This window comes from Taeniopygia guttata, chromosome 3, assembly GCF_048771995.1.
Source record: "Taeniopygia guttata chromosome 3, bTaeGut7.mat, whole genome shotgun sequence".
Taxonomy (NCBI): Eukaryota; Metazoa; Chordata; class Aves; order Passeriformes; family Estrildidae; genus Taeniopygia; species Taeniopygia guttata.
The window spans coordinates 25887975-25915106 of NC_133027.1; the positions used below are offsets into that span (position 1 = coordinate 25887975).

General features: G+C 38.6%; 1 protein-coding gene across 1 annotated transcript in view; it reads left to right on the forward strand.

Annotated features, from left to right (window-relative positions):
- The first annotated feature begins 23957 nt into the window (after nt 1–23957).
- Nucleotides 23958–27132, forward strand: part of HCRTR2 (hypocretin receptor 2) — a 35073-nt gene continuing 31898 nt past the window's right edge. The window contains exon 1 of the mRNA XM_002195211.5: nt 23958–24603. Within this exon, the coding sequence (XP_002195247.2) occupies nt 24375–24603 (229 nt within the window). The 5' untranslated portion in view covers nt 23958–24374. The remainder of the gene's footprint in view (nt 24604–27132) is intronic.

Below are 27132 nucleotides of genomic sequence, written 5' to 3' on the forward strand. Positions count from 1 at the left end.
AATTCCATGGAAAACAAAAAACCAGAAAGCTAAAGCTTTTTTTTCCAAGAAGGAACTTGTAGTTTGAGTCTATGTTATGAATCTTTAGGAACTTATAAACTGCTTTAAGCTCCATCCTTCCTTTTCCTACCTTCAGCTGTAGGCTTCTGTCCTTTATGTCTTCACCTCTTCACAGAGGCACTTTTCTTGTGCCTCTAAGTTGGTAATTTATTCTGCCTTAAACTGCATCTGTAAAATGACAGTATTTAAAAAAGATCTTTTTCTTGTTGTTAGAAGACTCACTGAAGTCAGCTGGGGTCATTGATTAGAGGCTTAGCTGTAACATGGCATAGGGAATTTCTTTTAAGCTGAATATAAAACTTTGTGATGCTTGCAGCTCGTGTCAAGAGGAAAGCACATTGAGGCTCCATGTCTCCACAAAAAAAAAAGCAGAATATTGTACAGAATATTGTACAATATTGTATATTTTGTACAGAATATTGTGAATAAATAACAATCTAAAAGAACTAAGGAGGAAATAGGATGTAGTGAAGACAGCTGAGCAACATCTGGCAAACTGGAGTGAACCACAAAATGTTCATTCAAAACCCATAAAAAACAAATCAAACAAGAAAGGATTAGAATTGGTCCTACATGAAGGATGGGGAAGATAATCCAGTATGATGCTTCAACAAAGGAACATTTTATTTATTTTCTGCATTATTGGACTTTTTTAAAATACTGGTCTGTAACTGGGTATAAGGCTACTAAAATAGAAATACTGAATTTGAGGATAAAACACAAGAGTACTGCACTCTCAGCCTTGGAAACAGAAGCTAGTGAAACTAATTCTCTCCAGGTAATAATTTAGTAAATCACTCATTCTGGGATTTATGATGAATAAACAAATTATAAGGCACATTCATCCATTGTCATGTTCTTAGATCAAGTTTAAAGAAGAGACAAGCTTCAGCAGATAAAGTTAAACAAGCCCCTGAGCCACAAAACTGAACAGAAACTCTTAAATTTGCCTACTCAAGATCCTGACCAGAGTTCTATGTCATGAACCCATCTTTAATTGAAATAGATCTTAACAAGGGTTTAAGGAGGAAAGGGCATGGAAGGCCAATGTAGCTAATTAAGGAGTATGAAAAAATGAATCAATAAATGCTCATAAACCAAAAAATGTTCAGTAGAAAAAGGAGAAAGTGTGACCACAGTGAAGATTTAAACAATCTTCAGAACAGACAAGTAAAAAATAATCTCTTAAAAGGGATAGGATAAACAATATTTCAGAGCTTTAAAATATGATTACTGTCCTCTGGGACAATGGTTTAGAGCCCTGCATTTGTTTTAAGTTAAAAAATATATTCTAAATATTGTGAGTTTTTGTTTGTGCTTGTTGGTTTGTTTTTCAGTATTTTAGATTTCAGGTTTCTGGAGCTATTAAGCCTTTTTCTGAACACTTTTAAGCTAGTCACACAAGAGGTTAAAGGTGAGAGCAATAACTAGCTCTCTATCCCACTGTATTTCTGAGCATGTACTGGTACCTAATTTTGATCCTTTAAGAAAACTGACTAAATGTGCCAAGTGAAGGTGGGGACCTCTGAACTGCAAGACTTCTAGGCTGGTTTTTTTGGGTATGAACTTCTACAGTCTACATTAAAATTATACAGCAAGGATATAAAATATAATTTGTAGTGCTAAACACACAGTTTGGTTTTAAAATAGTATCAAATGCTCACTGTGAGCTGCTCAGGGATTTGTAGGAAAAAAACATCAGAGCTAGTGAATATATTGAGGCAGGAAAACATTGAGTAATGTCAATGTTTTCAGACATAGACTATATTTCTGTCTCATTTTTCAATGCCTAAATTCCCCAGAAACTTCTATAATCTCTCAGATCTTTCATTTCAGCCTAGTTTGGCAAACCTTAGATGTCTAAAAAGGACTTTGAAGCAGTTACTATATCAAATTATTTTTATCTAATGATAGCTGACCATATAATGTGTTTCATAGGATAATTCAAAGCAGTTCATTAGCAATAATGCTAGATTAAGCACGTACTAAACTGTAATGATGTGTGTTTGGTATTGTGCCAGCATTGAATAGTCAAGGTTCAATAGACCTCTAACTGCTTTTCCTCTTAAACCATGCTTTCTTTTTAATGTATGGAAAAAGCCTGCTACAAAGTAATCTAGTTTAGTCAAAGTTAAGAGTTTTCTAATCTTTTAGTCAAATTTCCATTTTTATCTCCTGCATATGCCAGATATGCTGATCATCCATTTTTTATTTTCTAAAATAAAAGTATTTTTAAAACTGGAGGCTTGTATACCAAATGCCAGAAATGGCAACTCTTCAATTTCTTCAGGAAAACCACATGATTTACAAACATAGTATTTTTGAATATGCAGATCATAATTTTAATGTATGGCCTATTTCTTTGCTGTTTCTTATTCCTGTTTTTATTATATTAACTGCAGCAATTGATTTCATTAAGGATACGTGAGACAAACGTTAAAGAAATTAGTTTAAAATGTCCATATCATACTTTTCTATATATTCTCAAATTTTATCCAATGTCATCCTTAGCAATAGCTATTATTGACAAATATTAATATCTTTGGCAGTCACACTGTATTTCTTCTACAAGGCAGCACTGACACCATTCCCGTAAGGAAATACAGACGGGAACTTTCATAGACACAGCTCCTCTGTTCCCACTTACATCTCTACACACAAGGACATCTGATAGACCTAAACAGGATATAAATGGAGCAGTTACACACAATCTCTCACAGAGTAACTTCAACAATTGCATAGTATAGCTGTAAAGAAAGGAAATCCTTCTCAAAGCAGACAGTGCATATTGAAAATACAATAGGATTAAATGACAATATTATGGAACAAAACCCAGTGTGATATTGAATACCAATAACCTAGCTCAAGAATCACTAGAAGCTGGGATTTTATGTGTGAGAAGTATCATTATATGCTTGTGGTAGTCTAATACTCTTGCTGGGCTGTCAGCAGCTGAGGAAGAACACCACACATGAGGGCCCTGCCTCAGCACTGCTGCTTTCCTTCCACTGCCCTGCGTAGAGCCCGGGTGTGGCACTGAGCCACACGTACATAATGTAGTGTATAGGTAATGTAAGGTCACTTTATACCCTGCTGCTACCTGCAGGGATCAGCTCTGGAACTTCAGAAATTCCATGAGTTCTGTTGACAAAGTTAGATGATCCATCAGTGTTAGCTGTATCCAAGGAGGGACCAGCTGTAATCCAGTGAGAATCCTAAAGCAATTTGTTACTGATAAAATTTCACTCATGTAATTCATTCTGCTGGTTTTTCTGGGCTGTCTGGATGTAAAAGAAAACATAATTTGATTCTTGCTTGCATATTGTGATTTGGGTTCCCCATCTGTGCTCTTTGAGATATTATACTATAAAAGACAAGCACAAAGTCCAGGTTCTACACACCAGAAAATTATTGCAATCACAAAAATAGATTTTACCCTAAGGAGGGCTGATGCATTACAAACCTGGATAAGACGTGCCAGGCTACAGATGAATATAATAGAGGTACTTGCATAAAAATACCTTTTAAATATGAAAAAAAAAACCCCAGGAAAATTAAAAGGGAAAGAAAGATAGTGATAAACTTTCTCTTTTGGTTTCATTAAACATACACGTAGCCACTTTAAGAAGTTTCAAATAGCATAGTATGTGTCAGAGAATGTTGGTTAGTTCTCAGAAAATGTCAGATATTTACTAAGTTTCTATCATATACTCTACTTCTGAGAACAAAAAAGAAGGCAAATACATATATATAGATGCTATTGATTTTTGGGTGGATTTTTTTTTTGGTTGTTGTTGTTGCTGTTGTGGAGATTTTTTGTTTTACTTTTACATTATATGGGCATAATTCCCATAATTCTGAAGGTTACCTTTAAGTCACTGTGTTAATGACACATTTTGGGAAGTGCACCCAAAAACAAACAGCACAGACCCAGTTATTTTTAACTCCAGTTTGAGCAAAGTCTGTTTCTCGAGATGAAAATCTGCCTGGCTAAATCATTGTGTCTACTAATAAGCCAAGCAGATATCCAAATCTATGTGGATATTATAGATTAATTTATTATAGGAATAATCAAAGGTTTGTAGGCATGTAATTTTCCTAATATTTACCCAACTATTCATTTTGCATCTACTTTATTTTCTTTACCATGCATTTAAATTTTTTTAAGGGAGAATTTTTCATTGTAGACAATGCTTTACCTTCAAACAACTGGCATTCACAAAACCTATCAAATGCATTTTCAGTTATAGGTATGTTTGAATTTGTACAGCACATTCTTATTATTGACCATTTTTCTCACCTGCTTATGGTGAAAATGGTGATGACCATGATCTCATAATTCAGCATTAGTACAAGTTAACTATAGACAACAAAAAGAATGATGCAAATCTCTCAGATCTTGATACTTCTGTATTTGTTCTGAGTAGTCTTGCACTTAGGTTTGCTCAGCTGCCATTTCTTTTCTATCAATTAACTTTTTTGGTAAACTGCTTGATAAATAAAACCTAGACAAAAGACTGAGAAGAACATAACTGCAAATTCTTATACCAATATTAAAAATAGCAGTAAACTAATCAGGAAGTAAAACCATGAAATACCTTATAACCTATCAAAACAATTTTTACCATCCATTTATTAACAATAGAAATTCAAGGAACAAGTTACCAAACAGGAGTATGCTGTACACATTATTTTGCATTTTAAAGAATTAATTGATGTAATATCATGACATTCCATTAAGTTGGTTTATTACTGATAAGACATTCTCTTATCTTGTACAATATTCTGTCTTGCATGCTAATTAAAATTGTCTGAAATAGCAGATTTTACCACATCTGAAAAGCAGAATAGTCTTGAAATAAACAAGAATGTCTAGTGCTAATTTATCAGGTGTAACTGGCCAAGTTAAAAATGTGAGTAGCAGTAGAATGAAAAAGTTAGGAGAACAAGATATTTGCTGTAGGTAGTTTAGAATCTTAGTTTAAAAATATAAAAGTAAAATTAAATCTGGTTTCAAAAATTAAATTTTTGTTCAATTATATTTAATTTTCAGCTTGTAGCTCTTTAACTCAAATACCAAAACCTCACAAACAGACTTACATAAAAGGTAAATCTTTTAAACATAAAGAATTAACAGAAGAAAGAGGGAAATCTTGCATTGGTGTCTCTGGATTAAACTGAAGTGAATGCAGCTTTCTGCACGGGATAGGAAAACAAGATATTTCTGAAGTGGATTCAGAGGTACACTCTCTTCCATATGTTAGTAAGAACTGGCTAGGTAGCATTAAAAAGTTCCACCTTTATTTCTGAGAGTGGTCTGAGTTACATGTGTCACGTTCAGGTTGGGGTCTAATGATCACAGCTCTTAAAGTTTCAGATAGAAGGTACAGAACAATCCTTTATTCTTACTCGACACCTATTCAAGCCTAGGGTAAAACCTTTCTGCCTATCTTTAACCAATTGACAAAGACATTGAAGTTTCTTCAAGTTCCTTCTGTGGTCAGGGAAGGCTTCTAGACAAGTCTAAGACTTCAGCTCTCTAGAGACTTTTCTGCCTTGCTTTCTCTCTCCACTCTCACTCTAGGAGGATGCCAATCCTGACTTGGATATTCCAGTTCAGCATCTAAATTAGTTTGTCATGCCATAGATAAAGCAGATGCCAAGAGAACCCCCTCTATTAAATAGAATCTGGTATCTGTGTTATGTCTTCAGAGGCATATAGCTTAAGTCATTCAGCCACACTTTGAACACTTCCTGCAGCTGTCGTGAAAAGCCAAAGGACTTGCTGACCTATTTGCCCAGAGGAGCTCCTGTTAATCCTTTCAAAGTTGTGCCTGTGTAAGCAATGAGCCATTCAATTTCTGATTAAAGGGAATGCCAGTATCATTGCTTTTAAGGCAAACAGAAATCAGGAGATTTTCATGATAATGAACTCTTCCAATCCCCATGCCTGCTCCAGGTTGTTATTCTTACTTCCCTGATGCCAGGTGCCTACATGGCCTTCAGGGTCACACAGCTTCCCCAGGGTTTTCTGCTGACAGTTTGTGAAGGTGGTTCATAGCCAACCATAGCTGGTTCATAGTTCATAATTTGTTGGTGTAGAAACTACAGCATGATGGAGTTTTCAAGTTTGGTTCAAGTATCAGGGATGCAAGCAGAACTGCCACATTGGAATTCCAGCAGACAGGATTGAATTTAACTATCATCAAACTTGCAATGGTTTTGCTGGACCATAAATAATCACAGGAAATAATGAGATTGGTATAGATATTTCTTGTACTGAAAGTTGGTACTGTTTTCTTTGAATGGGCCAACAGACAATAACAAACTCAGTTTAAACACAACATATCTAGTTCAGCCTTCTTTACAGATTAACAGCTATAAAAATTAACAACTGCAAAAAAATTAGCCCAATATCAGAGCCAGGACAAAGATGAGCTACACTTTGTGAGAAGTTTCCCTTTGACCGGGTGCAACTGAAGAGGCCTGAAGACTCTTGGAAGAATGCACACCCATGAGGAAAAAAAGAGTTAAAAGCAGTCATGCACCTCGTTCAAAGAAGGGCACTCTGTGGGTGCAAAACTGACTGAGAAGATGACCAGAGAAACTAAAAGAAATGTCCTTTCCCTCTTGTACTGAAGGAAAACAGGCATCATGTGTAGGACAAAGAAAAATCCCTTTTTTATTATTCATTTATTCTCAAAATGAAGACAGCCAAGTGAGTTCCTGTCTACTATCAGCTCAAAAAAGTAATGAATAATGGAAGTCACAGAACTCTCACTAGGTTGTCTAGGAAATAATTCAGTGAAAGTATGTGATTGTCAGTCAGTGGAAAAAGCAAATTATTTAGCACATACTATCAAACATGCTACAGTTTCAGCCTTATTTTTGAAATATAATTGTGCTGAAGGTGGGACAATTACAAGAGTTGTTTTTAATCATACTTAAATGACATTATCCTGAGGATAAAGTTATATCCCTTGAGATCAGGAGACCTTTTTTCCTCCAACAGAAGCATCTTAACTATCAGCAACTGTAACTATTATTTTCACGCTCTACTTACATATTCACAGAAGATCTGAAAAGTAATTTTTCTGTGTATCAGTACAAAATGGAAGATAGAGCCAGTTCCTAGATGGAAAGGAATAAAATAATTTTATGTTGGTCATATGTTCAAAATTTTGTCAGGTTGCATCTGTGTCAACAAAATGACAATGTCCAGGTTCATTTTCCAGTCCCAAAGAGAACTGACAGGATTACACTGCCTTAGTACAGTCAAGCTGACTGCAGGACAGGAGGATTCTTTATTCATAGACTCTAATGGGAATATTTCTTTGCCTGTACTACCTGTCTACCTGCTGAACAATTCCCCAGAATATTTTAGCAGAGGAATTATTGAGTAAAAACCAGTTCCAGAACAATTTTAACAATTTTGAATTGTGGACATTGAGGTTCCAGTGCCTGGACTCACATTGGCATAGATAACTGTCCAAAAAGGTTTTGTCATGGAGAGCTTTGGTGAGATCTTTCTTTAATTTTTTAACCAACAGTTTGCTCTTCCAAGCCTGTATCCTAATGTATAGAAGAGATTTTATTTTCAAATGAAATGGAGTAATGCTGGTCTGAAATATGTCTGCCATCAGCATGCTGGAAACCTTTCAAATTCTTCACAAATAGAAACATGTTGTAAGTTTCCCATGAGTTGATGGTACTTCCTTCAATTTTCATCTGTACTTTATCCAAGCATCTATAACCCAGGAGACATTATTGCCTCCTGTGTTGTTGCTTAACACAGAAACTCTGAGCCTTGAATTTTTGCTGCTAGCCCAATACATAATCATAATTATTTGGATTCTTTGCCCTTTTTTTTTTTTTTTAGATCTCTATCTCCTCTTTTATGCATAATCATTCATAAAATAAAAAGAAAATCAGAGGGTTTATTTTCTTATTCACTCCAGACAATATAAGCTTTTCATTTGCATCCATGCAAGTATGCTCATTTTTTTAAGGTTCATTTGGCTAATCCTTAAGGAAAGGTGAGGGGAGGGGAAATAAATCTTAGTGTGCTAAATGTAGTATGTAGACCCTTCTATGCCTAGAGCTATTGTTTTATGTTGAAGATGTGACTCAACTCTGATGCCTTTCTAGAAGTGAAGAATTATTGGGGATTTTGCTGAGGATTTTTTTCCCCGTAAGACATTCCCTATCAATTTTATCACCTGAAGCTTTATATCCCAGAAGGAATCAGCACCATACCAATCTTTGTCAGTACTTGATAAGGTGAGATCTACCATGGCTGGTTTATTTAGCTCACATCTTTGTAAGAACTTATAATCCTTAAAAAAATTTGATAACAGTCCTTGGTTTCCTGGGAGCAATATAAATGTGAGAAAAATGTGGATTATAGCATAGATTATAGTACTCCTTCTTTATAGTTGAAGCTACTGACTAAATAATCTTTTTCAAGTTGCTCCCTAGGAACTTTGTGCCATCTCTTGCATCACTGAAGAAAAATTTCCCAAATGTTTGGATGAGAACAAAAAACAATTGGCTTTAAGTAAAAACATTGAGAATGTTTCCTGATTTTTTAAATGACACTTCCTTAGGCTTTACTAGACCCACTGACACGTTCCTGCAATTGCAGTTTCTGGTATTGAACAAGCCTTGAGGCTAGGAGCGAGTGGAAGAATTTCAAATGGCCCTAAGCTATGTCTTGCTCTAAGAACCTTGTTGTACTTCTGTAATAGAAATCCTTGAGTTATAATAGTTTTTCTGTCTAGTCATGCTCATGCATTGATGGAAATGCTCATGTGATGCTACACCACACACCTTTCTTCAAACACAAATGATTCTTTGTGTTTCATTCAGAATTATATCAAACTTCCAGGGACCTCTAACTGACAGGAGCTGTACACATTCAGACTATACCTGGGCTTATATTAGTGAATTGAAATACAGTTTGGACATAGTGTCCTGGTTTGAGGAATAAAATAGTTAAATAGTATCAATGCAATTTCTGGAGAATTGTGTCTGGAATACTAATCTGTTAGTATAGGCATAGCCTCACTTTCATGATAAATACCACTTGTTTACTCAGATGGAAGCTCCCACAAAGGGCTGTGAGCTGTTGGCGATGGTACTTGGCTGCCTGCCTTGAAGCACAGTGGTTTTCTGTGCTAGCACTTATGATGTCTTACATTAAACATCACCCTTGTGAGCACCTGACCTAGACGTAGCTAAGTGACTCCTCCATGTTCCAAGGAGCCAAACTGAGCTCAGGAGAAAACTTAATAGGTGCTGATTAAGAGCAGCATCTGTTCAAGCCTTTCCAGCAGCCTCCCCTGTGCATAACCCTCAACAGGTATCCAGTACAGGGAATGGAGGCTTTGATTAGCAGCTGAAATAACATGGCACACACAGTCATAGCTCTGCTGTGACCCTCTACTTCAAGGAAAGAATATTCTTTCTGAAGTAAAGAATATATTGAAATGCTCAGGCTTGTGAATGACTCTTTTTTTTATGGGCCACATTGCCACACTGGTCACAGTCCTGTAATTCTGAGATGCAAAGGTCTGATGTATAAAATACAAGGTTTGAAACTGAGAGACATGAGTTTGATTTCCAACAGTGTGAGTAGAGAGTCTGGGTCATTAGATAGGTCTGCATGTCTCTATTTTCATGTTTGTCCTCCCACATTTTTCTTTTGTGTCTCTTCCCATAATAACTTTGTAAGACATGACTAGTTTTCTTTTAATTCCATTTTTAATGTTTTCTAGGCTACTGTGGTTTTCTTTTAAGTGCTGCATTTTGGAATAAGAACAAGACAGTTTGTTCTAATTTTCAAGGGCTATGATTTATTACCTGCGCTGCCTAATTTCATTTAACTGAAAACTCAGTTCAAACACAATGCATGTAGTACTTGTCACAGAAAACATCAAAGGCACTTCTCTTCCAAGTAAAATCCATCCTAAGTAAGTAAACAGTGTGTATTCCAGCAGGAAATAAATATTGACATAGCAACCTGTCATATGGGTGTCAGGACGGGCAGCTGGAATCGACAGGGGAGGCAACCAGCAGCTCCCTGCTTATTTCTCAGGTCCTTGTAGGCCATTATCCACACAAGATCTGAGGGCTGCTAGGTCACCTGGCAGTACCAGCTGTACACAGATGAAAAATAAGGACATTAATGCAGTTCTGATGATTCTGTGATTCTGTGTAGTGGGTTATTTATTAATGCTTTATGCTAGCTCTGAAAAATTGATGATTCCTGACCTGACTTAAAACTCCTCAAAAAAACAAGCACATTTGAAGTAGAAATGTTTGTGCAAGTTGAGCTTTTCACATCAGGTGACTGCGAACAGTTTTATCATGTCCAGTTCTGAAAGCAGATTTACCACTGTGTTGAGCCAAAGAAGAAGGAAATACAAAGAAGGTGAAAATTTGGATGGGCTACTTGAGAACTATCGAGATATTGCCTAAACATCTAAGGCTGAAGTTCGCAAAGTCAGATGCTAGCTGGAGCTGAAACTAGTGAAGTCCATGAATGAAAATAAGGGTTTCTTTATGTACAGCAAAAGCAAAACTAAGAAAAATGTGGGTTTGCTACGCAGTGTGCTCATCTAATGGCAAAGGACACAGAAAAGGCAAAAATATTCAATTATATTTTTCTCATAGTCTTTTCTGGCAAGGTCTGCTCTCAGGTCTTTTGCCTCTACTTGGAGAGGGTGTGAAAATGACACTATTTACACCAGAGGAAACCACAGCTTAAGGTAGTCTTAAACAAATTCAATTATTTGAGATGGGGTGAATCCAGTAATGCTAAAGGAACCAGCTAATGTCATTGACATTGACTGGCAAATTTCATTTCTCTATCATCTTTAAAAAGTCATGACAATCAAGGAACAAATCAAAAATGTCACACTTATCTTCAAGAAGTGCAACAAAGAAGATCCAGCGACAAATACACAAGCCAGGAACCTGGAGTGGCTCATGTCAACAGAGTTTGGAGAACAGCATGTTGGAAATGGCTCCTGCCCTAGTTTAACCTCCAAATCCTACTCGGGCACTGCAAAGGTTTTGCTTTGTTTACTGAATAGATACAGCCACTACCAGCAGAGACCACCAAAAGACCCAAAGCTGAGAGCAAAATAGTGTTGACATATCTAGCATGTGCCCAGCTCACTCAGGACCAGAGAAGAGCCCTTGGCACTATTTAAATAATATACAGATGCCTTAATTGCTTCATTTATTAGTGAAATGCATGCATAGCAACTGCAGGGGCAAGCCCATAGACAAGGAGGATGTAAATGCTTTGCTAACCTGAAGTCAACTTCTAGTCTAAGCAGCAGAATTTTCTCAAACTTGTTAACAACTATTTAGCAGAACATGTGTAGCAGAGGTGAACAACTGAAAGGTGCTACCTTTGATCTCTGGTACATCCCCATTTTTGTGTTATATTTTCCATATGTATGTTCAAACCATTAATTATAAAATGAATATATGATTATTTGAGTACTGCAGTTTTGAGTACTTTGTTAATCTTTAATAACTCATGTTTGATTTGTTTATTACTGCTTAAAAAATGTTTGCTTTAAAATAAAAATACAAACAGAAGTCAGCAGAGATAACTGTAAGTTTTTCAAAAATTATATTCCCTGTTAACTGTATTCCTTTCCACAGAATGGAGAAATATTATCTGACTACGCTGTGTCTAGCAGAGTGAGGGAACAATTTCTGGGTAATGAATTAAATAGTAGTTTCCTAGGAGATGGATTTATGTACAGAAAGCAGTGTGAACCCTTTTTCTTTCTATCCAGTGTGCTCTCAGCCTACAATATTAAGCTCTGTCAATGGGTCTAGGACGAGGAAACTTTTTCCTGTGCAAATAGCTTGAATTACTGAATAGCAATATAGGACAGTCTTCAGGTAACTTATGCTAGACTCTCATATTCTCTGTAGAAGGAGAGCTGAGTAAGACCCAAGTACAGACTTTAGGAATATATTATTACTGCAATTCTGTGAGGTTATTTTACCTACCACACAGGTAAAAATTGGAGTGGGGGGGAGGGTGTAATCTGTATATCTAAATTGGAATTTTTCTGTTCTTGTTGCCTGATAACCCCTAAAATTAAGAGCTAAACAAGATTAAGATGATAAAATGCACACGTGGTACAGGGCTTCAACACCTTTATAAGTTTAGCAAATTTGCATAATTGACAAGAATCCCCAATTAGAAGTACTGTTAATGAAGTAATTCCCCTCTTGGTTCAGCCCCCTACTGAAGCCTCCCCTTTGCTTCTAGCCTTACATTGTTTATGTCTAAATAAACGGGAAAGTGAAATGGCCTTGGTTCACTGAAGAAGCAAGATTAGAACAGGATTCCAGGAATGTGTTTGTCTAACAGGGTAGGGAAAGTATTGGAGTTAGCTAAAATCTATATAATAATACAATAACAGTCTAGAGAACTATAAATATAATAAAAATATATTAAAAAGCAAAAAATCTTTTGGCATCATTCTGATGTGTACATTTTTTCATCTTTAACCAAAAGTGAAGCCTGTTTTCTTAATTATTCACAGATATTGCAATCTTATATTCAAGATGGAATATATTTTTTTAGGGTTTTTTTTGAAGGTAAGAATGTAACTTGAAAAACACTCAGTTCAACTGTAATCAGCCATGTTTACTGTGATTTTGTGACAACGGGAGATGCATAGTTTATCTGGGTATAATAGGCTTAGTTACAGTAAGCTGGATTTGTGGAGAAAAGAAATTTAGCTTATTTTGAGGTTCATTACTACATTATTAGGGGATTCCATAGTGTGTTAATATATGGGCAATAGGATTTCCACAGAAAACTTTAGAAATCTCACTTAATTTCTAACACAGGAAAGCTAAGCCAAACATTTAGTTACAATTAGCAGTGACAAGCCGGGATATTCTTGTGGTATATATTGATTATGAGACCTTTGAAAAGATAGTTAATATTTTTACTTTAATTATTTTTATAGTCTATTTTTACCTTGCTGTAAGAAAAGCTGTTTGATCTATCTTTTATTTTCCACTACTATTTTCATTCTGTGATTCTTTCTTTTGCCATGGGTTAGAGCAGAAACACATAGTTTGCTTTCATCCTGCTGCTCATTTTTGACACACATACTGATATTCTTTCTGATTTGTTTCCTATGATAAAATATTATAATTTTGTAAATAAATTCTCATGGCATTTATCATTCTCATAACTTTTTTACAAATTTCTTCAAGACCTGCAATGTGCTCTTTGAGTGATAGATGCACTAGCACTTCCAACAGTATTACTGATGGGACAACACTGATCTGTGTAATTGTACCATACTCTTGTATTTTTCCCCTAACTGTCCTTTCTCCCTGCATATACATATTAATTAGAGACTTTCAGTAAACTTTAACAACAAAGTAACAAATAATTTGGGGTGCATTTACAACAGTTTGTTTTCCAGTGTAGATTCTTCATCTCATGATCCAGCCCAGTCTTTTTCCTCTGGGAAGAACAATGGAAAATGAAGGAGCAGTTTATAAATCCTGTAAAAAAATACATAAATATTTACACAGGTTATAAATCAACTCTCTTTAGGTAATTGTAGATGAGAATAGATATACTGAAGCCAGAATAATTTGTGGAGTTTTTAACACAAATTGAATGACTAAGCAAATTTACAGAAAGGAACCAAAATGGTTAAAGGAAGGGACAGATTTCTCATGTTCTGACGTTTAGTTTGGACTTAGTGGACTCAGTCTGCATATTATCAGTGCACCAGTATCAGGATGTATGTAACTCGTATAAATTTAGGTGTTAAACTTGCCATCCTTCACCCCCTTCACTTATTGCACATAAAGTTTATGTTTTTACAGATATTTACACGAAGGAAATTCTGTGAACTCAGTTTGTACAAGAGAAACTAGAAGATGAGGTTAAATATGACAGAGTTTTCTACAGACGATTGCAAACAGCAGGCAATGATGTGTATAAACATACAGAATCCTCATAAAGTTGAAAATTCCAAGAGTTCAGCTGTGCTTCACCAGAAATGGTCTTCACACCTAAAGTTTTGAAGTAGTCAGAAGAAAAAGTCATTAAAGAAACAGTGAAAAACATTGCAGAAAGTCTAAACATTTAAACAGGCAGCAAACTTGGAAGGAAAAAAAGTGAATAGTGCTTTTTCAAATGATACTTTTCCAAGATCTTATCATGCTTTGCCATGAGACATTTAGATCTTTAGTTGAATATCTTGGTTAATCTGATCCAGCTGAAAATAAACTGAGACAAGGATGCCTTGTTTGCAAGCTGTTCTATAGCAGTAAATGAAAAATGTGCAGCCAATATAATTACATTTTAGAAGAGGAAAGAATGAAAAGTATCACAGGCTCAGTCTTGTTTATAGTCTTGAATCCCACAGAAGTGGATTATCTATCTTCACAGTCACTGGAAGAATTGCAGAGACTGAGACATCCTCACCCCCAAAGCTCTGCTGAAAGGAACTTAAAAGGCGCAGGTCTTTTACAATCTCCTGGTTCAAACTCATCACTCAAAGCATATTAAGCACTGCTTCACATTTTTAACTTCACAGGAAAATAAGTCTTTCTCCTTTTCAGTGTTTTTAAATAGTTTTTTAACCATATGACTCTGAGCTGGCAGCTTGCTTACAATATACAAGATAAAGCAAGGGAAGTTCCTGTACTGATGGGTTTCTATCTGATGACCCAAATCAACAGTGATGTGTGTATTGTCACACACCTGAGCCCATTCAGGGCCCTGCCAGCCCCAGTGTGGTGCTGCACAATAGGTGGGTAAATCTCCTAGGCTTAGTCACAGGGCTGATTCTTCCACAATTGCCTTTATCAGTGACAAAGATGGTCCCTAAATGACTTCTTCCTTCACTCCTCCATAGATAATAGGCTCTTCCTGCAAAGCATATACACATCTTTGCAGTAAGAAAGGCAGAACTATAATTATCTGAGGCTCAAATACTGTCAAGTGGCAAAAGGAAGAGAAAAATCTGCCCATAATAATAAGTAGTGGTATTCTCAGGCATGAGAACTGAAGCTAGATTTGACTTCTAAAATGCCAGGTGACTTGGCTTAGATGAAAAGATATGGGTTTCATTTACTAAAAGGTTCATCTGATATTCAGGCTAGGCTAATTTCTGCAATATAATGTTGATCTGTATCTAGAAATTCTAACATTTCCTTTTCTTTTTGGCATTTTGCGGCATTTTGTTTCATTATTTTTTCAAGTTGAATTGTTGGCTTATGGTGTTTAGCAGACTAAAAAACTGAGCCAGCCACTGTCTAATAGGACATTGGGTAATAATAATATTCTTTAATGCACAGCCAGTCAAGGTAAGACTTACTGAAACATGCAACTGACAGTATGAGATGAAAAGAGAAAGCAATGACCAGTATTTGAGAAGCTGGAGAAGGCTACTAAAGGTTCTAGTTTTAGTCATTTTGTAGTACAGGCCACTTTTTAAATTTTTTTTTGGCCCAACATATCTTACAGCCTGAACAATCAAGTTCTTCACACTGATTTGGTGTTGAGTTTCCAACTTCTCTCTAATATCCCCAGTAAAGATACATTTTATAGATGCAGTAGCAAAGTGCAGAAGAGAAAGAAACCAATGCAGTCTATGCTGGCAAAACAATGCAGTTTGGTCCCATAGGCTGAAAGGTCTTTGAGGATGAGACTAATGAGTAGCAACTGAGACAATTGTGCTTTATCTAGACACAAGATGTTCGTGAGGATTGTGACTGCTCTTTACACCTAACTGAAAGGACACGGTAGACTGGTGGGAGCTGGTTTCTTCTCCCCGCTAACAAGTGATAGGACAAGAGGAAATGGTCTCAAGTTGTGCCAGGGGATGTTTTGATTTGATATTAGGAAAAATTTCTTCACTGAAAGGGTGAGAAGCATTGGAACAGGCTTCTCAGGGAAGTGGTGGGATCACTATCCCTGGAAATGTTCAAGAAACATGTAGATGTCGTGCACTTGGGTTTGATTAGCTTGGAGGTCCCTTCAAACCTTAACAATTCTATGATTCTATGACAAAATGTATAAGAAATTCTATGTTTTTCATTTGGAATTGAATGCCATTCTGACTTCTATTTCTGATGTGCAAAACATGTTTTTTTTATCACAAGAAACCTTGTAACAATATGGGAAATTATTGCATAGTTCTGCATGTTGCAGTCCTAAGTAATGTATAGCCACCTACAAGCTCATAGAATGAATGAGAAAAATATTTCTGAAACAACTCATTGAAAATAGGAGGAAATTAAGTTCTTCCCTGTTACCTAACCGAAATATTTTATTAGGCTAAGAAAAAAAAAAAAAGAAAGCAGGCATGGAATAAACTATCAAGGAAACACTGTAATCTTTAAATGCCATGTAAAAATAGACATACCTAAACAAAATAAGAAATCACACCTGAAGAAACAGAATGACAAGGGGTGAACAGTGACATGAAAACAAATGTTTTTGATGCCTTCCTCATGACAAAATACTTCTCTTTTGTGCTCTGAAACTTAACTTTATAATGGAAATCTCAAGAGGTGATATTGTAGAATAGTAGCAACAGATTATAGAAAATCTATGAATAAAGATGACCTGAGAAGTGTTCTCAGTACCATGAACAGGGTTAGACAGAGTGCAGTGTCAGTTTGTTTGAGAAATGGCATAAAGAGCAGAGTCAGTTTGTTAAGAACAGAGAAACTTTAATAAAAGTTTGAACTGATGTTAGGGACACAGTCTATCCAAGGAAAAAGAAATCTATTGATGAAACTTAAAATAAAAATGGCTAAGTTTTTAAACTTACTATCAGAAAGACAATGTGCCAAAAAGTGTGCCATTTGAGATAATTAATCTGGTGGTGAAGTTACAGAATGCTGTACTCAAATGAAGCTTAGTGTATAGAACAAACCAAACAAAATTAAAACAAGTGACAGGGGAAAAAAAGCCCCACTGAGTTAATTGGACCTTATTTAAATACATCAGAGATGATTCAGGGCATGAATATAAAAGGTAACAATGTTTTCTGTTATACTAAGTTAATTAGCAAAAATAAAATGATTGTTGAAATGGAGATAGTTTCAAGGAGGACTTGACTGAAGAAAAGTGCGTCACAAAAACTGGAAAGGGGAAATACTCCATTTTTTACACTGTATGAGCAACAAAACAAATGCAATAAAATTATTTAGGAACACTTTTAAAGGTAGAAAAGGAGGAGCACTGTAACAAACTGTGGAAGTCATTGCTTCTAGTTTCAGCGGAAGTCAGAGATTCAGATGGGCTCAGGAAACAATGAAGAAAAAAAAATAAATGTTGGGAAAAACATATAAAGACCTATTAGCCAGACATAATTACTTGTCTCAGGAAGCTGCTATCTAGCAGCTTTCTCAAAGAGAGAAAGTTGGGAAGTATCATTGCAAACTTGCCTTTTCCTTATGTTCTCCTCTACTCATCTATTCCTGGCCACTGCCAGAGATGTAACCGTGATTGGAGGGTTTGTTGGCCTTATGCAGCAGGAGGGGCTAGAGAACAAAGTAAGAACCAGTTTGATGAAAGCCATAGCATGACATAGTTCTTTTGTTATGAGGAGGCCAGTGAACACAAATAGAAAAGTGCAGGTCACTGACCTGTGATACATGTTGGTGTCATTTAGCTTTGATAACACTGAAAGTGATAAGTCCCTTAAAAGTCATCTTTGTCGCTGTTCACGTCCCATGCTAATCTATCTCATCTGCTTAAAATGTACATTCTGCAGAATAGAGACTGTTCCTTGCACCATGTTCTTAAGGGTAGATCCAATGCTCTAATCACCATGAAAACATTGCAATAAATCATGCATATATTTTTTATGCTGAATTCATCTGAAAGGTCTTTATTTCCTTTAAATAACCAAACTATTTATTAAAAAAAAGCTGTGTTGCTCTTCCTATTTGTTCCTCAAAATACTTAATATGAAAGCACCTATCTAGTTTCAAATCACACCACAAAACCTCTGATATTTCCAAATGGGTGAGAAGAACATTCCAGGTAAAATAATTTTAAGGAAAAAGTTCTATGTCAAATTCTATTTTCTCTGTCTTCAGAGCTCTTGACTGCAATGTACCATTCAAACTGCTTAATTTAACATATTTTATGGAGTTGTAATAAATTTATCTTAGCTTCTACAAAAATGACTTTCAGTGCTCACATATATTTATGAAGTTGAGAAGAATTTTTTTTTTAACATATTTAAACTTGCTGACTGAAATTAACATTGGGCATGCCTTGACTTAACAAAAAAAAAAAAAAAAGAGTAAACACACACCCCTTTTTGAGCTTCCATATAAGGTTCAGAGACATTTTCAGGAAAGGTGTCTTGTAATTTGTTCTATCTATATTTGGATTTGTGCCCTGATCATTAAATGTGTTTTCTTTTAAATATTTGTAGACTTGATGGAGGAGAGACTACTGCAGATGGTACACATTAATTTTCATATATCAAAACCTTTTTTGGTTTTTTTGTAAAAGAAATAAAAATAAGTTTTAAAGCCCCTTTTAGTACTTGGCTGTTAAGCACATGGACTAAGAAAGGCATGGTACAGCAGTGAACTTTTTTATATATTTGCATTGCACACCCTTGAAAATTATATCTTTAACATATAGGAATGATGTTAGGCAATTCTGTTCCCAGCTGGAAGGCAGAGTTTTCACTGAGAATTAGATTCTCATATTGTTTTCATTTTGCCTGAATTTGAACAACTGTCCGTTGTATTATTATAATTTGTATTGCAGCAGCATAACTCTACTGACATGAATGAAGATACTTCTAATTTACAGCAGAGTGAATGAGACTACAATCAGAATTTTTCACTTCAAATATGTTCTGCATTGGTGGATATTAATAATGAAGATGGCATGAGCTAACCAACAGCTAATTTTTCTTATCTGATCACTACTAGAAACAGAGCAAATTATCTTAGCTTTGACTTATTTTAATGGTGCTAGTCAGCTAATAAATCAATAGAGTGTTGCTCATACTATTGTTATATTGGGGTAATAATGCTTTTGCAAGTTTTTAAATTGCTTAAAACAAGATCCTACTTAACAAGACCCTGCGTTCTACATTCAAAGAGAAAAATGCCTGAGGTTGCCTAAACAAGGGTGCTTGCTGGATGTTTCTCATATCCCCAGTTCAAAAAATTTAGCAGCATGTTTGAGAACTATCTCTTATGTTAAAATTAGTTTTGAATCTTTAACCTACAATTCATCACTGAACTGATGCTAAGACAAAATCAGATCTAAAGGAAACATGGTGTTGCAAATGCACGGTGTGATGGAACATCATTGTTTACTTATAAGGGCAACTGATTAATTCAAAAAAGTATAGTAAAATATCAATTTTACTATAAAGGTGGTCCTTTTCACCTCACTGTCTGATGGCCACTATCCTTATCACCCCAATTAAATTTATGGCTGTATAGATTTCTAACCCTGGCTTTTTCTTTACGTCTTCCTTTCTTGGTCTTACCTCGTTTCTACTTGCTCATTTATTGTCTTCACTATCTAGTTGATAATGGTCCATCTGCTTCTCAGAAACTACTTAGTACTGCTGCCAGGGAGCAGCACTTCCACTTTGAAATACCATTATAGGAGGAAAGATACCAGAGGATCTTCAGTGGCAATATCTGGAATTTGACTGGCCAGGACGACTCAAGTAAATAAACATTAAGGCAGGTGGTTTTCTACTCTCAGAGGAATATTTCAGGAGAGAGACAAAAGAATAGAAAAAAAACCTGTTACATGAGAAGAAAGGAAAGGAAAGGAAAGGAAAGGAAAGGAAAGGAAAGGAAAGGAAAGGAAAGGAAAGGAAAGGAAAGGAAAGGAAAGGAAAGGAAAGGAAAGGAAAGGAAAGGAAAGGAAAGGAAAGGAAAGGAAAGGAAAGGAAAGGAAAGGAAAGGAAAGGAAAGGAAAGGAAAGGAAAGGAAAGGAAAGGAAAGGAAAGGAAAGGAAAGGAAAGGAAAGGAAAAGGGAAAAGGGGAAAGGAGAAAGGAGAAAGGAATTCACACAGTCTCTCTCTACTGACAGCACAGCAGTCTGTTTCTCTTAAGTGCTTGTGTTCACGTGGTTTGCCTCCCAACAACAAAATTACCTGCTAAAATGTTCAAGAAAGGCAGAACAGAAACTCCACAGCTGAGCTGCCCTTAAACCAAATTGAAAAAAAAATCCAAAATTAATTCTGGACTGAGAAAAGGGCTCCAAATTTAATATGGTATTTGACTACTATAGAACTAATCCTCTGAATCAAATAGATTTTTAAATGAAAGGGCTAGTCTCTGACAGAAGAAAAAATGCTGCCTATTTTTGTGATTAATAAAAATGTAGGTCTGCAATAAAATTATTGTTATGGAAGGGGAAATGTGTTTGACGAAGCGATAAACTTGGATGCTGAAGTAAGGTTTGTTTATTCTTTATGAATGTCAGTTCCTGTGAGCTATCAGATGCAATAAAGCATAAAATTCTGTTTGAATTATATTCACATGGTCTAATATCATATAATAAGTGATACTGAAAGCCTCAAGACATATCTTCTAGGGCTGGTAATTTAATTTCAGTATTTTTGGATTAGTGATGGAAAGTTATGGATTAGAAGAGATATCAATGTTTGTGAACCTTTTAGATAAATAAAGTACCAGAAAGTACTCTCCTGAGATAAGAAGGTTAATACATATACCATTGAATTTGAGCTTCTTTTAAGTGCTGTGTCACCAGTATATTCTTTGGTTATAGAAGTTTGCAAAACCACATGTTAAACAGGCTTTGAACTGCAAAAAACAAAACAAAAAACAAACAAAAAAAACCCAAAAAAAACACCAAAAAACAAAAAACACCCACAAACAACAAACCAAAACCAAAAAAACACCAGTTAAAATAAGAATTACATAATTTTTAACATTTGCTGTACACTTCCATATGCAAGGAACAGATTTAAACTGCTGCACCAAGATAGATGCAGATAGTATAATTAAAAGAAAAGATAAATCAGAACCAAAATTCATCAGGGGAATTGATTTAGCTAACACACTTTCACAAATTAGAAAGCCAGAGGGGTACAACCATAATCATCTAGTCTGACCTCTTGCGTTCCATGTCACGTGACTTTTCTGAATTAATTCTTATCTCATCTAGCACTTATCTTTTAGAAAGGCATTTGATCTTGATTTTAAAATGCATAACAAAAATGGCTGCACTTGAAAACCATTTCCTCAGTAGCAGAGTTTTGTACACGGTGAATATTTTGACTGTTAAGTTTCACTCATACTTTAAAACTTAATCTGTTTTCACATGTATACTCATTTATACAATCAAGGATCAGATTAAGCTTTCTGGCTACAGGTTCATGGTAAGCTTGTGTGTTTAGCTGATTACACCTGGTCTTTGGGTCACCTACCAGCTTCTTCAAGGTCATTGAAGAATGAGTGTAAGAGAACCAAGAACTGAAAGTAGGAGTTCATAGGCTCAGCAATGATTCTTTGTCTACCTTTTCATTCTGGGATCTGTTAGCTAACCCATTTTTGATCTTTATAATGTGTGCTGCATTGATTTTGTTACTAGCCCCCGATCAGAATGTGTGGTATCAATCAAACCAAAGTATCCCTATTCTCTAGGAATACTGAATTTAGGCAGCTAATTAATCTGCATAACCTATTATTGGTGTATTTATCAATCAAATTTGTAATCTTGTTGAAAGAAAGAATGAGTCTTATGACAAGTTTTTCACAAATTCATGTGAAAATATTTGCAAATATTTATGTATTTTTAATTCCATTCCTTACTATTCATAGGAATCATAGAATGGCTTGGGTTGGAATGGAAACAACCTTGAAGATCATCTAGTCCCAACCCCTCTACTATAGGTAAGGAACCTTACAGCAGACAAGATTGCTCAAAGCTCCATCCAACCTGGCCTTGAAGACTTCCAGGGATGGGATATCCACAACTTCTCTGGCCAGCATGTTTTGGTTCCTCACTCCCTTCACAGAAAACAACTTCTTCCTGATGTCTCATATAAACCTACTCTCTTTCAGGTAAAATCCATCCCCTACCTTGTCTTATCACTGCATACTTTTGTAAAAAGTCCCTCTCCATTTTCTCTTCAGTTACTGGGAAGCTACAATTAAGTCACCCCTAAGCCATCTCTTTTCCAGCCTGAACAATCCCAGTTCTTTTAACCTTTCCTGATAGGAGAGGTGCTTCATCCCTCTGCTCACCTTGATGGCCCTCCTCTAGACTAGTTCCAAAGGGTTGATGTCCTTCCTGCGCTGGGGACCTCAGAGCTGCATGCAGCACTGCAAGTGAAGGCACTACTGGTGTCAAAGGAAGAAAATTTATGTCAAAAAATATGTTACTTGATTTTTTTGGCAACTTGGAAGCAAATAGTGGAATTACAAACATTTTAGCAGAGGAAACAAGTTGGAGCATGAGTGTGATTGTCTGTTATTGATTACCAAATGGTCATTCTCTAAATCTCTTCACCACTAGCATAAGACCATGACAAGCTCCTTAAGTAGAGCCCCACACTGCCAGGAGAGTTTAAATCAGTTCTCAATAGTCATACCTCAACTAATATAACCTTAGGTGCTTTCGTTGGCTGCAGAGTATCTAATCTTTTTTTATGGTGTTTTCAAACTCTACCTTTCTAATTTATGTAAGACAGATGCTGCTCCTTCCTGTATATCTGAGTATCTTTCACTCTGTAACGTATTTAGACTAAAAGGTTCACTCAAGTTCCCTGTGGAATAGGAAAGAAATTTTTTCTTTTATTTAACAAGGAACTAAAGCAAAGCAAGTAGGTCTATAGAAATAGGAGGAGGTATTCCAGGTGTAGGTATGCTGCATTGAACTTTGAAGGCAGTAGAGAAGGCTGCACACTGATAAAAAACAATTGGGTAGCCTAAAGTGCTGTCTAGAGCATAGCACTCTATGCACGGTGTTAATGAATAAATATCTGCCTCTCTATTATGCTTGTGTTGGAAATAGAGTGGCATCAAAACACTTCCTCCTTTTCTATGGAGGTGCAGACCCTGCATTGAAATGCTTAACTGAGCTAGTTGTGCCATGTCCCAATAGAAATGGTGTTTTTATCAGACTCATTAAATTATTCAGATATGAAGTGAACAGATTGCCTGAATAAGAGGGGATTTTATTAGTCAAGTAGGGACAAGTTCAGACCCATCCCTGCTCCTTCAGAGACTGTATACTTGGCAAAGTATGAAAATATTTCAAGAAGTAATGACAAGAAGCCAGGAACCCTATCATGCTGTTTAACTAGCACTTCTGGGTTCTCTTGAAGTGCTTTCTGCCAGCTGAGCCCGTTTCAGAAGAGCTGAGGGGTAGTTGCTGTATCGAGATCCCAAGCTGGATGTTGAAACATCCTCAATGCATGCTAAACTCAAGCTACAGTGAGGTCTCACAATCTTCAAATCCAATGAAACCTCCCATTTATCTCTTCATCTCTCTTAGAGATTTTCCCACCAGTGTTGGGAAACCCACAGTGTTCCTGTTTCAGTGTAACTTTCAAAGCAGCACAGAAATGAAGCATCCTCATTAGCCAGTATTTTTAATGGCTCCTTTAACCCTGTGCTTCCTCCCTCCACAGCCTTCCAAAGCCTTTAATCTACAAATATCTTGGCTATATCTGGAATCTAATGTAGAAAGGTCTAAAGGGAAGTGCTTGTGCAAGAGAGAGTGAGAAACCGAGGAGAAGCAGAGTCAGAAGAGGGATGGGCAAGCTGGAAGTAGGGCTGGGGAGAGATGAGGAGCTGAGGATGAGCTGAAGCGGGGGGAGGAAGAGGGGAGAGGCATGCAGTGATGCAGGGGTGTGTGAGGGTGCGTGTGCATGGTTTGGGGAACAAAACTCGACATTGTCTGAAACGGACGTGACTTTTCCAGCCGGGGCGGGAGCACTCCGGTACCTGAGGCATGCAACCTACCCTGACCAGCCTTTTCCACGACAGTGCAGGGGGTGAAGCCTCCCCCGCGGAGGCTGCACCCCTTGCCCGGTCGGGGGAAAGGCTCGTCAGGGCGGGTTGGGGACCGACGCGGATCCCCAGCCTGTTCCCGCATTGGTTCCCGTAAGTTCCCGCGTCATTTTTCTCCCCACACCCCGCTTTTCGCACTGGCAACCACAAGCCTCGATGGACGGGCGGGAGAAAGCTCGGATGCTCTGAGAGGGTCTGGGTTTGGGTTTGTTGGTTGTTGTTTTTTTTTCCAGCCTCCTGAACAACCACTAGGGATGTCCGGGATTCCACCAGAGGATGGGTCCCCTCCGTATAGGAATTGGACGAGTGGGTCGGAACTAAATGAAACGCGCGAGGCTCTTTTAACCCCTTCCTCCGACTACGATGATGAGGAGTTCCTGCGATATCTCTGGAAGGAGTATTTGCATCCCAAGGAATATGAATGGGCGCTGATCGCCGGCTACATCGTCGTATTCATTGTGGCTCTCGTTGGGAACGTCTTGGGTGAGTCGAGCTCCCCAAAACTTCCCGTTCTCCCTTCCCGAGATGGGTTTTGCACGGAGGATGGCTGGAAACAGGGGTGGGTTTGGCACACCCCGCTGGAAAGGCGGCAGTCCCCAGCCGAAGGGGAAAGTTCGTGCTGCGCGGAAAGGGCCATAAAAACCGCTCCCCCTAGGCGGGCGAGGGGCTGCGGCGGCGGCCGCTGGCGTCCAGGGCCGGGCACGGGGAGCGGGGCGGGGGAGCGCCCGGCCGCGGCTGCCGGCCGGCTCCCGCCCCTGTCCGCCGGGCCGAGGTGCTGAACCCTCCGGGCGCGGCGGCGGCTCCGCCTCTCAGCCCGCTCCGGAGGACGCTGCTCCCTCCCCGCGCAGCCCCGGCCCGGCGCTGGGGGCATCGAGCGCGGGGTGATTTTCCAGGGCAGAGACAGGGCGCGGGGACCGGCGCGGCGCCCGGCCCGTGAGGGGACCGGCACGGCGCCCGGCCCGTGAGGGGACCGGCGCGGCGCCCGGCCGGTGAGAGGAGCTGCGGGGTCCCCTCAGCTGCCGGCGGGCGCGGAACGCGCGGCGCTTTCCCCAGCGGCGGAGAGGCCGCGCTCCGTCCCCGCGGTCGGAGCGGAGCGGAGCGGGGACGCGGGGCGGGGGCGAGGCGTTCCCTCCCGGGCGCTCATTGAGGGAGCGAGGCGGGGCGGCGCCTCTCCTGGAGCCCGCCTCCTCTCTCTTCCATTCATCCTTGAAGGAGGCGGCGGGGGCGCTGGGGCTGCGCGGCGGCCGCCTCCAAGGGAGCGGTGGGGGCGCTGGAGTGAGATGGAGAGCTGAGGACAGTGAAGGGAGGGAGGGCACGGGTGGGCTGGGGCAGCGGGCCAGAGGGGTCTGGCCGTCAGCATCTCGCCCGCTGCCCCCCACCGCTCCTCTTCGCTCCCCGTCGCTCCCGAACCCGCTGCCGCCCACGGCGGGGGAACAGGCACCGGGCAGGGTGGCCACGCGTGTGCACACCGGCCCGGGGCGGCCGTGCCCCTTCCCGGGCTGCGGGTGGCCGGGGCAGCGGAGCCGGCGCTGCTCCGCAGCAGTCCCGCGTTGTGGATGGGCGCGGTGTGGCCGCGGGGAGCCCGCTCCGCCAGCAGCACCCCCTGGGCTGCGGTCGCGGCCATTGGCATTCCCTGTGTCCATCCTGTGGCACTGCCGGGAGCGGAGCGCGCTGGGCCCCGCCCCGCCATACGGGTCTTTCATTCATGTTTTTCAGAAGGAATTGTGCATGTCGGGGCTGTCACTGCAAACTCTGCAGGCTTCCCGAATTGAGATACAAATGAGACTGCAGCCAAAGGCAGTATTTTAAAGGCTTTTTTTTTTTTTTTTTTTTTTTTTAATTTCAGCGGATTGATCATGGTGGGTTTCTTTTTAGTAATTCTGTAGCGTTGCCCTAAGTGCCTGTAAGCACGTGTGCTCAGTCCATTGCTCGGCAGCCAGCTTGATCGACAATGTATAGATAACAGCCCTGGCAAAGAGGCTTTATTTTAAACTAGCATAAAAGCTGTCTTTTTTCATGATTTTGAGCAAAGACTATTTTAGGTGAACCACCTGTGCTTGCCTGTTATCCTCCACTGATACTGTAGACAAGCTGTTCTCTCACCTGTAAGAATTCAAGGTCAAATCTTCAGCTATAGGAGCTTTCGCCCTGTTTACAGTTTTCTCCTCTGAAGTCATGAAGAGAAAAACTTTCCTCTCTGTGCACCCACAAAGAGAGATTATTCCACTGTGGATGTGCAGCTGTTCTTTCCTTGGATTTGTGTACATTAACTCTTTGCTTGGGATGGAAACTGGCATCTCGATTCCATCTTTTACTGGATGGAATGTCCACCTTTTGTCCTCTGAAATCTCTCTCTCCGAGTTGTACTACATGGTAGCAAATCTCTGTCTTAAAATGGACAGAGAAGTAGCTGAGCACCTTTCTATCCACTCCTCTAAATCACAGTAAATTGTACAATACATAATTCAGCTTTACAGCTCGACTCAATGATCCTAAAGGTCTTTTCCAACCTAAATGATTCTATGATCCTCCTTAAGCTGTTTGCTCCATATTGTTGGTTGTGTTCATGGATTGTTTGTGGTGTCTGCAGGTGCTTGGTAGCTGAATACTGTCTCATCTTTATTCAAGAAAGCTCTCACTGCACTGATTGCAGGCTCATGTGATTCTGGGGAGAGAAATGGGTGTGATCTAATGCTCTCTACAAAGACATTTCTGAGGAACTTTTTTACTACCAGTGAAATCTGATGTAGAACAGTGTACATGTTGATGTCTCTGAGAAACTGATTTCTGCTGCTTGAAAAATCTGTATTCAAGCTTAATCTGGGATTTAGTCATGGACCTTCTCAAAGAAGAGCAGGAGTGCTTCTAAAGAGTGTTTTAATGGCTACTAATGCTTTATAGTATCATCCTTAATGATGCATTGAGTTCCTTTGCTTATGTTTGCCTAGTGATGCAGAACTCGTGGCATGTGGAGTCAATGCTTTGATTCTATTTTTAACACATCCTGGTCAA